The sequence below is a fragment of the Thermobia domestica genome, chromosome 13 (assembly GCF_964235325.1).
Source record: "Thermobia domestica chromosome 13, izTheDome1.hap1.1, whole genome shotgun sequence".
Taxonomy (NCBI): Eukaryota; Metazoa; Arthropoda; class Insecta; order Zygentoma; family Lepismatidae; genus Thermobia; species Thermobia domestica.
The window spans coordinates 9,325,540-9,339,944 of record NC_137466.1 but is presented as its reverse complement, the minus strand read 5'-3'; the positions used below and the strand labels follow the sequence as shown (position 1 = coordinate 9,339,944).

General features: G+C 36.7%; 1 protein-coding gene across 4 annotated transcripts in view; it reads left to right on the top strand.

The window, feature by feature from the left end:
* The window catches only part of LOC145668012 (uncharacterized), a 167,584-nt gene that overhangs the window by 139,890 nt on the left and 13,289 nt on the right, over nt 1-14,405 (top strand). For all 4 annotated transcript variants that reach the window (XM_081735467.1, XM_081735468.1, XM_081735466.1 and 1 more), the window contains exon 21: nt 4,382-4,529. In XM_081735467.1, the coding sequence (XP_081591593.1) occupies nt 4,382-4,529 (148 nt within the window). The remainder of the gene's footprint in view (nt 1-4,381; nt 4,530-14,405) is intronic.

Below are 14,405 nucleotides of genomic sequence, written 5' to 3'. Positions count from 1 at the left end.
AGAAGTAAACCGCTGTCCAATCAAATCGTTGTTCATGCAATCGAACAAGTAGTAGTCCGAAGGAGCAACGTCTGGTGAATACGGCGGGTGGGGTAAAACTTCCCATCCGACATTTTCTAAATAGGTTTTGACCGGTTTTGCGACATGTGGGCGAGCGTTATCATGTTGAACAATAAGTTTATCATGTCTGTTCTCCCATTCTGGTCGTGTTCTGGCCAGAGCTTGCTTCAAACGCATTAATTGTCGTCGATAACGTTCTCCATTCATAGTTTCACCCGGTTGCAGCAGCTCATAGTACACCACACCTTTCATATCCCACCATATGCACAGCATAACCTTTGCACAGTGAATATCTCGTTTTGGTTGTGATGGACCTGGTTCACCTGGTTTCACCCAGGCCTTTTTTCGTTTAGGGTTCTCGTAATGGATCCACTTCTCATCACTCGTAATAATTCGATGCAGAAACCCCTTTCTGCTCTGTCGTTGAAGCAGTAATTCGCAAATGGTTTTTCGTCTTTCAACGTCTCTGTCTTTCAATTCATGTGGAACCCAATGTGACATCTTTTGAATCATTCCCATGGCTTTCAAGCGTTTGGAGACTGTTGTTTGATCAACGCCTAATGCTGCTGCAAGTTGTTCCTGCGTTTGACACGAATCCTGCTCGAGCAATGCTGTCAATTCTTCGTCTTGAAATTTTTTTGGCTGTCCAGCTCGCTCTTGGTCTGCCAAGCCGAAATCACCACTTCTAAACCGTGCAAACCACTTCTGACACGTTCGCTCAGCTAGAGCATGGTCACCATACACTTCCACCAAAATACGATGACTTTCAGTCGCACTTTTCTGCATGTTAAAGTAATGCAGCAGGACACCCCGCAAAAACACTTTATCAGGCACAAATTGCGCCAAGTTCACTTAACTACCAACTGGTGTTGTTGACGCTTTAATCCACTGCCCTATACTACGAACGATACGCGATGACAGGGGTTTGCAACACATGTGTGGATACACGGAACTGTGGGACGCTCCGTTCGTTGCGCCATCTCTTGTCCACCCGCACGAATTAATTCCTAAACCAAATATATATATAAAATATGATATATGTCCAATAGACAAATGTGATTCATGCGTAATGGCGGCTCAGGTCACTTAAGTGAATATTTGGATGTTGATTTTCCTCAAAGCTGGATTGGGGAGCTACTGAATGGCCAGGCTGGTCATCAGACTTAAATCCATTACATTAGTACCTCTGAGGACGTTTAAATCTATTATTTATATGACTCCAGTATCTCCGGTTGGCGTTATAAGACTACCTTCTATGAACGGGTATGAAGAAATAATAACAGTCGAGATATGCATAAAAATAAAATACATGGAGCTAAGGTTCAGAGGATTCGTACAACTACGAAAACGTCACTTTGAACAGCTTCTATTTTTTAATAATTATTTTTTGTGTGTAGTTTCACCTTGAATTGCATTATTGTTTGTTTTGTATGATTGTTCTTATTTGTTTAATGACAACTTTGTTAAATAATAAAACTTAACCATTTACTTAATAATGGGAAGAGTAATGTCAGGAAAACTAATTGGATTTGTTACATATGATATGGCTAGTCATATGAGACAAATAACATTCTCATTTTTGTGGATGATAGACCGTAACGGAAGATTTGGAAAGTTCTAATTACGTGAAATAGAGGTAGTAGGTTGTTTCGGAATAACATGAAACAACTGCTAGTTGAGAAAAGTTTCCGGACCCATGTTGATATGAGCCTTTTTCAGTGTTTGATGAAACACACACCTAAAACACTCGACATAAGTTGTAATCAACATGGTACGCCTTCTTCTAGAGTTATAAACCGCCGAAAATATGAAATATCACGTTTTAAAACGCCCTAGCCTCAAAACTGTGGGACTCAAGACCATCGATTAAGGAATTATGGAACTAGCAGTACACTATCTGAATATCTGTTTTACCATCCTCTGATACCAGCGAAACGAACTGTACAAAGAGAGGTGGGGTACGGGGAAGAATTCTGAAACATAGGTATTTGGTAGTTTGTGTACTGCATAGTTTGGGTAATTCATTGAAGTGCTTGCAATAGATCTCATAATGTTCAAGGTAGAGAGTTTTGAAAAGTGATAGTATGCATTTCCAGAAGTTTATAACTATGAAAGGAGGCGTTTTTCGACTCGATATTAGAACTTTTTTTCTTTCACTTGATATAAGAAATCACCTCCCGAAATTTTTTGGTGGAATTACCTTCACCGTGTCTATATATATAATCATTAATTAGTAAAAGTCCATTCATAGATGACAAGACAGAACTTTAAAAATGTATGCCTTCGAATATGACTATGGAAGAAAGAACTGATGATAGTATATTTCCAAAGAAAAAAAAAGAAAAAAGATTGCTGCTAATAAAGATCAAGCATCGTAACAAATGACAGAATGAGATAATGAAAATACGTTACGTGAAATATGTTAGTTTCTGTACAGGAAAACAACTTTTGCTATTTTTAAGAAACAGACAATTAATAACAAATACAAAGGCAAGAGATTTTAATAGTAATGATGCACTTGTATGGAAGTGAGTCGGTTTGAATGAAACCAAAACTTACGCGTTGTGAAACACCTTAGTAAACAGTGAAACACCTTAGAGCTCCACGATTATTTTCTTCGAGGAAATTAAATTTGAGTGTTGTGTAGAGAAGTCCATAAGCGCTATTTGCTCTACGAGAGAGTAAAACAATATGTTTACTTTTAGATTCTCAGTTTCGTTAGTTATTGAAACTGATATTTTTAATTTACAGATATTTGATAAAAAATACCATTCGTTTTCTTTATAGAAATGATGTTCAATGATTTTTCTTTAGCTGGACATCAATGTCCAGTACCTCAGTTATATGAGACAGGAACGTGTATTTAAACATAGAATAATATATGTTTGCTCAAACCAAATGTAGGGCCACTCGCTTAGAATTTAAATAATTGAAACAGATTTTGTTATAATTTAAATTCTTCGCGAAATATAATATACGAAAAGTTTAAATTAGCAATTCTGTTATTTAAACTAATAATACAACATGCATTCAGTTGCTCACTTCAACTAACTTCTTTCTTAACAAGAATTTTAGGAATGATTCAAAAAAATGGATCAAAAGATTGTGATCTTGGCCAATTTTGGATCAACCAATAATTAGTTTTTGGATCAGTGGCCACAAGATTTTGAACGGCCCCTAAATCGAGGTGTTTTTTCTATGGAATAAGCACATCATACTAAGTTAACTGATAGTTTTGGTTTGGCTGCACTATATGTAGTTCTCCAGATATAAGACGTACAAGAATATTTTTGATTGAAATATATTGGATCTTGTGATCCAAACAAGGCAATAAATATGTGTAAAGAATAATGAACTTGAAGTAGTTTTTATGTCAGTGAACCATAAACTGATAAAAAGCATTGCTGCCACCCACCATAACTCAATTACAGCATAGGGCTGTGGTGACTCAGTAGTAGAGCGTTCACCTCTGGTGCGTGGGGTCGCTGGTTCGATCCCAGCTCGCACCAAGTGAACTTTGTAGTGGACAAACACTGTGTGTGTGGGTTTTCTCGGGGTTCCATTCCACCATTTCATTCATTTCTCATCCTCACCGTCCCCTTTAACCTAGCCGGCATAATCGTGGGACGTAAAATTGAAAGACTTCGAAGTTCAAGGTGAAGGGTAATATAAAACAGAAACTTAAGGAGGTGGGTAATAGTAGTGCAAAAAAGTGGGATTGTAGTTAACCATATAATTAATTTAATGATAGAAGACTACTTTTATGTTCTATTAACTTCCTTTATTTCTATTGTGCGATTTGTTACGAGTTTAGGCCAACAGAATTGGAAAATAATAATTGTGTTTTGTGTTGAAACAAATTAGATCAGTTCTTAAAACAATCATACATAGACTGATTGATTGATTTTAGCTTTACGACGTTGTGCAATATGGAGGTCTCGAAGAGGAGTATGAGGCCTGTTCCAAACCACATCAGAGCAGAAATGCAGTTGGCGGGTTCATATTACAGACTGTTATTCAAGATCACCGAAACAGAATATGCTCTTCTTCACCATACTAACCTGCTTCGAAGAGCTGAACTATATCACTACGCTTTTGGATTATAGACAAAACATGTGTTGAACGGGAATGAAACGTGTGTGTACGCACATTTGTCGATCAAAGTATAAATGTTTCTGAAAATTATTCTTTTACCTTTTATTTCATGTTGTTTGACTTTCTTACTTACTAATCATTTAGAAGCAGAAGTTTCATGTACTATTCTTGATTATATATTGTTATGCGTCTAAAAATAATTGAGTTGAATTTGCTTTAATTACAGGTGAGAAGGAAGATTGATGGTATTGTACTGATCTCCGTGGGAAAAGATGGGAAACCCAAGACTATAGCACCCAGAACTTTGGATGAACTTATTGGATTCAAGAAGAATCAACAGAATGTCAAAGTGCTTAAGGTTTCAGCACCTGAAAGTAAGATTTCTTTTATTATTATTATTATTATTATTATTATTATTATTATTATTATTATTATTATTATTATTATTATTATTATTATTATTATTATTATTATTATTATTATTATTATTATTATTATTATTATTATTATTATTATTATTATTATTATTATTGGAGCTCCCTCATGGCTTAGTGGTAAGCGTACGTGGGAGACCCGGGTTCGATTCTCGGCGGGAACTCGTATGGTTCGGATCCCACGTTAAGCTGTAGACCCACGTCTCATATAGCCTCGCTGCTGAAAGCACGGTAAACTTAAAAGTAAATCTATTATTATTATTGTTTTATTGGTGTTTCGAGACAGAGTGTAATCAGATTAGACATTCTACCAGGAAGAAATTCGAGAAAGCATAGCTGTTTACAGAGATGTACTAGTGCTAAACAGCATATCAAAACCCCCTTCTTTCAGGCTGAGCTGCATCGTTGCATTGGAAAACAGCGGTCACTTCAGCTTTTGCCAGTTAATCTTTAATGCTCCATAAAATCTACTTCATTCTTTGTAATAGATTACATTACTCTTACATTGGCATTGTGGAATGTTTTAAAGAAAGCCTTGAGCGATTATTTATTTTAAATCATATTTTTGGATTCTAAACATGTTAGGAAGGTATTATTTGAAACTATATGATTATGTACTGACTTGTCACTGAATTAGATACACCTACCTAGTACCGTGTCGGTCCCCCCTTTTCCTTAAGAGCAGCAGCGACAAGGCGGGGATAATAACTTCACTAGCTTCTGGATGTCGTCTGAAGGTATTGCAGGCCGTGCGTCCATCAGAGCGACCCACAACTGGTTCGTGTTCACTGGTGAGGGCTGTCTATTCCGTACAGTCTTCTGCACGACCTCCCATAAAATGTTCCACTGGATTCAAATCTAGACTGTGGAGGGCCACTACATGGACTGGAAGTCGGTAGTGTGTTCCTCGAACCACTCAACTGTGCCTAAAAACAATCCGGAACCTGTGAGCATGAGAGTTGTCTTGCTGAAAAATGCCCGTCCCGTTGACATGAACCATTGTCATGAGCAGGTATACATTCCCCCTCCCCCCCGGATGTACAGATTGGCATTCAGAGAGTCTCTTACGCGGGCTAGTGATCCTAATGACCCCAACTGAAGACACTGTAGGCCATAATACATTCCCAACTGCATTGCACTGTACGAACTTGACATGCGGGATCTATGCCTTCATGCTGTTGTCGAGAGATTCGGACTCTCCCATCGGCGCGGGATACAATCGGAATCGGGATTCATCACTCCAGATTACCCATTTCCACTGTTCCATGGTCCAATACTTGTGCCTTCGAGCCCATACAAGGCGTTTAATGTGATGATAGCCTGTGAGCAGGGGCACCTGGATTGGTCTGCGATTCCTGAAGCCAAGACGATGCAGGGAACGTTGAACTGTCCTTATTCTAACAATTCGAATGGAACTTTCATTCAAATGGGATGTGATTTGTGACAGAACCTGACCCCTATTAGTTCGTACGACACGGCTCAGCAGGCGCAGTCCACGCTCATTTAGGGCACATTGACCTTTGCACTGTAACTGGTTCCCTGCATTTGCATGCTCTCGACACACTCTTGCAACTGTGGTACACGAGAATCCCAGTTGATTCGCAATCTCTGAAATGGAGTGAACCATTCATCGATCACCAACAATCTGCCTTATGTCGAACATGTGCAAGCCCCATGCTTTTCCCATTCCGCATGTCACAATTATTGTACTTTGAAGACATAGATCCTGCCTATTTATACCGGCAATGTGAGTAATCAGGCAATGTATATGAGGGCGTGGCAATGCGAGATCTTCAAACAGTCAGGCGTACTTAATTCGGTGGCACGTCAGTGTATGTAACTCATATCAAAACTTACGGTTGCATATTCGCTATATATCCCTCTTGCAAACACACCTTGTTAAATGTAATTGATAATAGTATATCTGTTTTTGAAAGAACAGGTATATATAATATGCATGCTATATTTTGAGTGTGTACAATCAATGATAGTGAAAGCTTATAAACATTAAGAGAATATAAGGTACTTTAGGCATTAGGAACCAATTTTTAGCGAGTGAATTATACAATGAGCTCCTTCTAGCGCTCGGCATTCATGTCTATCTGTGATACGAAATTCGAAGTTGCGGAAATATTGTACACTCACCCTCTTATTATGTGCATCATCATAGGTATTCTGCCCTTATTGGCAGATCAGTTGCCGCAAGTAAGAAGGTTCCATGCTCCACGGTCTTCAGCTAATCTCTTCCTCTTCACGTACGATTTTTCTGTTTTGATATCGTCCATCAATTGTAGCCCTCTTCGCCCCCTTCCTCTATTTCCTGCTACCATAATCCCTAGCATGTCTCTCGTGATGAAGTTTCTTCTTAGCCAATGTCCCAACCAGTTTCTCTTCCTTTTTTCAATAATATCTAACACTATCTCATTCGTTTTCCGGTCGACCCAGCTAATTCTCTCCGTTCTTTTCCATACCTACATTTCGAAAGTTTTCAGTCGTTTTTCATCACTTTGCGTAATGTCCATGTTTCTGCCCCATACAATACAACACTCCATACAAAGCATTTTATGAGTCTATCTCAACTCTTTATTCTAGGTCCCACACAATGCTTGCTCTTCTCCTAAAGGTTTCTTTCGCCATTCCTATTCTTGCTTTCATTTCACATTTGTACTTCATTAATAATACTACTCAGATATCGAAACCTAGTAACCTGTTTTCTCTCCTCCTACTTTTATATTTGATACCAACCGCTTCGTTCCAATCACTATGACTTTTGTCTTTCTAACATTTATTTTGATCCCATATTCTTCACAACTCGTCCTCAAGTTTTCTAACGTCGTATTAGTTTTCTTTTTAGATTCCGCAACAAACACCATATCTGCAAAATATCTACACCTAATCATTCTACCACCTACCGAAATGCCATCTTCATTATATAGGCTCTTTTTCACTATCTCTTCTTGATATTAAATAGGGTTGGCGAAAAACATAATCTCTGTCGAACTCTTATTTCAGTTACACACTCCTCTGTCATTTACTCCCCTATTCTAATACTTATTTGTTAGACCATAATTATGTAAATTTCTTATAAGTCTTCGGTCTTTCTATTCCAACCCAGCTATCTTTAGAACTCCCAACAATAACTCCCATTTCACGTGGTCAAAAGCCTTTTCTAGATCAATAAATACTACATACACTTCTTTTCCCTTTTCTATAAACCTTTTACTGATTATCCTTAATAATTCAGTTGCATTTCTTGTGCCCTTACCTCTCTTGAACCCGAACTGTTCGTCCGCAACTTTTTCATTTGTTGTTTCAAATAACTTCCTCTTCAGTATTCGAAGCAAAATTTTTGCTGCATGCAATATGAGACAGGTAGTTCTATAATCCTCATATCTCTCCGGATTCGATTTCTTAGCCATCAGTATCATGATTGTCTTTAGAAAATCTTTCGGCCACTCTTCTGTTCTTATATCTATCTCATTGCAGAGTCGGAACAGTTTCTTTTTGACCTTGTCTCCCATGTTCTTAATGAATTGGATTGATATATTATCTATCCCGGCTGCTTTTCCATTCTTAATCTCTGATATAGCTTTCTCATACTCATCCCAAAGAATACTAAACCCTTTCTCATCCTCGTGTACTTCATTTTCTGCTTCAACATCTAAGCCACACGCAGGGCCGTCGCGTGGATTGTAAGCGCCCGGGGCGAGAATTCCCATCCCCCTACCCCTCCAGTATATTATGAAAAACAACCAGAGTTTATTCTGTACTCATAGATTTAAATATGGAATGTAAGATCATAATCTGACGTAAGATAAGAGAAGTTAGTATTATGTCAATTTTTAAAAGTGAATGACTTTTGTAGTTAAAACATAAATGTTAATGGAAACAGGTTTTGAATTATTGAAATCGAGTTCTATTCTTGTTTATTTTGAACTGACATCAACATAGTAATAGCATAGAATATACAAATAATGATACAAATATTAACTTCCAAGATATAAAAGAAATTATTCTCACAGAGGGCCGAAGAGAATTCCAGTTCAATAATTCTAGACGATGTTCTACATTACCGGTAATTTTCAAGCTGAGTATTCTATCGAGAGTCCCCCAAGGATCTAATCTAGGTCTCCTTTTGTTTCTTCTTGTTATTAATGATATTCCTCTTTGTATTAAAACTTCTTGTATTAAGTATTAACTCTGCATTAAGTTCTTTTTGTCGACATTCTCAAATTATACTCCAAAGTAAGTTCAATTGATGACTGCGGGAAAGCTCAATATGCTCTACATAGTTCAAGTATGGTGTGATAATAATAAATTAATCCTTAATGTGTCCAAATTTAAATCTGTATCTTTCACGAGGAAAGAAAATCCAATTAACTTTACCTATACAATAAGTGACACTTCCTTGTCTACCCTAAATACTATCAAAGATCTAGGAGTTATACTTGATAGCAAATTAACCTTTGCTCAACACGTTGACGAAATAACGAGTAGTGTGTATATAGAAACCTAGGTTTAATTTATAGGATAGGGCATGATTTCTACAAAGAATCAGCATTTATAAGGTTATATTTTTCGTATGTGAGGTCAAAATTAGAACACTGTTGTACTGTTTGGACACCAAATGTCACTTAATACTCTGATGCAATGAAAAATATATAGTTCAAATTTTTAAAAATGCTTACATGCAAGAAAACAGGTTTCTACCCACAGTATGTCGCTTACGAAGACTTAGTAACGACTTTTAGTTTTCAAACTTAGGAAAAATTATATGGATGTTTGATCTGTTGTTCTTACATAAATTATTAAACGTAAAATTGACAGTCCAGAATTAGTTTCAGAAGTATTATTAAGTGTCCCAATAGGTAAGACTAGAACAGCAAACACTGGGACATTCTATTGTAGAAAAGCAAGAACTAACATAATACATAAGTCTCCTCTGTGGAGAATGTGTGCTTCATATAACGAAATAATTATATTTCATGTAATAGATGTATTTAGTATGTCCGAAAACAAGTTCAAAACATTGTCAGGCAATAACTTCTGCATAATTAAACGACGTACATTTGTGTTTGTATAATAGTGTATGAAAATATGGGCATTAAACCTGTTCTGTTGTCCTTATGAAAGAAATAAATTTTACTTAGCCGAGGACTGATCATTATTAAAATATCTGATTTAACATTTTTTTTTTTACCAACATAATCTGAATTCCTTGAATTTTGTTGATTTGTCGCCCCGCGCGAGTGCCCCGGTCGCCCCGCCCACGCGACTGCCCTGGCCACACGGTCTATCCCTACTCTCATGAGTCTTCAACATATTCTTTCCATCTTCCTAACGCTTCACTAAGATATTACATGCATGGTATAGTATTATTGTGTGCATTATTATGCATGGGAATTCCTGATATTTCCATTGATAGTAGCTTTTTTTTTATTTATTTAAAATGTATTGTTGATATCGTTAACATGATAACGAGAGTTGGTCAGTTATTAACAAGTTTGAAGTACATTGTAGGCTTACCGCTGATTAGCCGTCTAGAATGCAAATTTTAGTATTAGTATACGCATTATTATACGTAGGAATTTCTGGCATTTTCCATTGTTGCGGGCTTCAAATATATTGCTTGTATCGTTACCATGGCAACGAGAATTGATCAGTTATTAGCGATTCTATGAATGATATAGAATTCGCTGCTTGGATAGTAGCACGTTCCGCTTATTTTAAAAGTGCTATATTTTTAGCTACAATATTAACCTGTGCTTCAAATTCCTGTCTAGTTTAACGTAAAGCCAAGCATTTCTGGACATTGGCGGCAAAGTGTAGCTAATCAAAAATCTGTAATAGTTAGATATCTACGAGTGTTGTTATTAGATAATTTCTAGGAATTAGAAGTGAAATAATTGTTTCGAATTGTTTGAGATGCGCCTGATATACCAAGCCTACTGGGCCTCAAATTACTTTGTCTTACAAAGCTTACTTGATAGTAATGGCACAAGGTTTTAACCATTATATGTATCTCAGTGTTGCAAATGTAATATAATACTCACTGGATAAATCAACTGCAGTGATCCTCTTGCTGTACCAACCTCACATTTTCGGTTCTGGCTTCTAACTCCGAAGCTTATCCTTCATACTTTCTAAGATACGTCGTTTTCCGTAATCTCTGAGCTTCCTTGAACTTACTACTTGCAGCAAACATAGAGGTTAGCTAAGACGTTCTTATGGAACCTCCTACGATCTGTTTACATGTATAAATACTTCTTCTACCCGTGGTACGATGTTTACGTTAGCTGTTTTATTTCCTTGTAAGTTATTTGCAGGTCCCATTTTACACCATTTTCAAAATAAAATACGAAATTACTGAATTTTAGGTATTTTACAATATGATGAGTCTTGATGCTCTTAATGTGTGGATCGAATTAAATGATTCCAAACCTCAAAGAAGAATAGTTTCAGTACTATGAATAAAACCTATAAAGAGTCTGTTGGAAGAAAGTATTCATCAAGTAGAGAACAGGAGTGTGACGATTCTTACAAAAGTCAAAGCAAACAAAACTAGCAACATTCATTCGCGAACGAATCTAACTCAGTCATCTCGTCATGAAGTCAAATTGTTCAACAAAAGTTGTTTCCTATCACTTTGTGAAAGGCAATTGCAATTCTTCAAATGTCATTTACCGGTACTTCTTTAAATGCATGAACAGACAATCCTTTTATTCGAAAGAAACTTTTAATTCTTGGGTCGGCATCAGGAATCACGGTACCACCGATATTCCTGCAGCGTTCAGATTCCCCACATATTAGTCCTAGAACACAGCTAATCTCATCAGTGTATTCGACTACATCTTCTTGCTAGTGTCTCAGTGGTAGAGCGTTCACCTCTGGTGCTTCGGGTCCCGGGTTCGATCCCAGCCCCACAAAGTGAACTTTGTGGTGGACAAACACCGTGTGTGTGGATTTCCTCGGGTTCTCCCGTTTCCTCCCACTTTCTTCATTCCACCATTTCATTCATTATTGATCACCGTCTCCTTTAGCCTAACCGGTATAACCGTGGGACGTAAAACTCTAAGATTTTATTTCATTTTTACACCTTCTTGCTAATAGATCCTTCCGCCAAATTCTTTTACAAAAGAGGTTCAGATGTTCGAAAACTCTCCTCGTAGCCTTAATTGTCCGACAACCTCATTTCGTAACTGTTTGTTCGTTTCTTATATATTTTTTACTATCCTTTAAGTTTTTTTTTCATTATTAACATTTCATTTAACATGTATCATTATTATTAGTATTCTTTTATTGACATGCAACTAAAGTACCGGTGTTTTTAATATGCAGGCTGCAGAATAACACCACCACCAAAATTCAGGAGGTATGTTCTTACACCAAATGAAAGAAAAAAAGTGTTAATAAATATTGGCCGAAAACGCCTTTATCAGGGCTATAAACCGCCGAAAATGCGAAAAAACACTTTTTAAAACACCCAAGCTTGAAAATTATTTGGCTATTGTAAGCGGGCCAAGGAATTATACACGAACTATTATGGGCTTTATCTGAATAGCCACGTTGCAGAATCCTCTGATAGTAGCAACGATTTGTTTAGCAGAAGTTAGAGTAGAGATACATTTTAAGTGGCAACTAAGCATTCGTTTCATCGGTACCGAAGATGGTAACATTTGAATATTTATATAGAGCCCGGGGCGGGTCCATGGGGAGGGCGTTGGATACGACCGCTTTCCGCAGAGGCTTCCTTTTATTTCTGTCCTTAGCTGGTTTGGCGATACACAGAACCCTATGTCCACCTTCCAAATAATAGAGCTCCCTACAAATAGTACAGATATTGACGTTATTGTGAGACGAAACATTCATATACGCTATACATGATGATTGATATTCAGCATCACAGTGAGAATGAATATATATATATATATATATATATATATATATATATATATAATATACTAGCTTAACCTGCGCTCTCTACACAGCGCATTACTCACATATGAACATGAATCTCCTTTTCATTCCTCACATCTGTAGATGTCACTTTACAGATACAAGTAAAAGATGTCTTGATAAAAATCGACATTAGGTACAATAAAAGGGAGATTTTTTTTCAAATCTCGTACCGTTTGAAGATTAGAGTCTACTTCCAATTGGAGTTTCTAATTCATGTATGATCAGTGTTTTCTTTCTTCTTGCATGCAGTATGTAATAAGCAAATATATTACTCACACAATTAATTATAATGTCAGTGATATATTCTGTTCATTGGGCAAAATACTCCAAAAATAAAGATTCATCTTAGACAGGAGAAATGGTTATCCTTCCTTTTTCATTATTATTTGGCCATGAAACAAACACCTGAGAAATATACAACCCCTATATACAACTATGTGGTGTTGGAATTCATAATGCATAGGATATTATGCTATTTTTTTTTAAAATTTTAACACTTCCAGTGTACTAGTAAAAATGTAATAAAGAAATAATTGTCATTTTTTAAAATCAATTAGAACTGGACAATCTACGCAAAATTTGCAGTCGATCAGTGAAAACTTTATCTTTCTAGAGCCTGTAGTTACCGAGATCTCATTGTCGAAAGGATTGGCCACAAACATAAACATCCACAAACATAAAGTTTTAAAGAAATAAACTTTATCTATTTAAAACAAAATTATTTAACTAATTTATTTAAAGTACACATACTTTAAAACATTTGTCTTAGTTAAACGTGAAATCATAAATAACCCGCACGAGCGTGGTATTTTGTTCAAACCGGCCATGCATAGCCCGAGCAGGCTAATTTTATTATATAGCATTGCTTATTGCGTTCCAGACACGTTAAAAAATATTTTACACAAGATACACCCCTACTTTGACTTTCTTACTCACGCGTGCTCTTCGTCTCTCGTTCTAAATTTGACAGTTGATGAAGGCATTTGTGGATTTCGAGGAAGGATACATTTCCGTGTGTACATGAAAAAGAAGCCACAAAAATAAGATATGAAAAATGTTACGTGATGCCAGAAGTGGGTATGTGCTGAATATGGAAGTGTACGCAGGCAAAGGTGTTCAAGACAACAGTGTTATATAGCTTCTTCGTAGACTTCTTTCAAAGTATCTCCGTAAAGGACATGCTGTTTACACCTCCCCTAAACTTTTCGATAATCTGTGGGGAAAACAAAACAAGGCTTTTGGAACGCGTATGCCAAACAGAAAAGAATTGCCTAAAGCTACTGTTGTTCAAAAGAAATTGAAAATAATAATAATAAATAAATAAATAAATAAAAGTGATGTGGTGTATCAGTGTAAAGACACAAGAGATGTCTTGATGCTTTCAACCAAACATCAAGCAACATTACTGATGTTAATGTTAAATCAAAGAACACACCTGTAGTGAAAACAAAACCAGACGTAGGGCTAGATTGCAATATAAACAAAGTTGATAAAAGTGACCAATTAGTGGCGTGTTACTCCTTGTGTAGGAAGCAACTAAAGTGGGGGAAGAAACTATTCTTCCACTTGTTGAATATGTCAGCTGCAAATGTATGGATTCCATACAAGAAAACTTGAAGTGGTCGAGAGAAGAACAGTGTGTATTTGGCAGATTTTCTGCAGAAGGTAGAAGTCTTGAGTGGAAAAGCAGGGGTTCACCAAGTCTCTCAAATCTGAACTGGAACCAACAGATTGACTGGGAGAAATATCCCGCTACGGAGAAAACAGCCAGACCCAGTAGATATTGTAGGGTCTGTTCTGATGCAGGAAAGACAAGTTATGGCAAAAGAATGCGAAAGAATACAACGTGAATGTGTC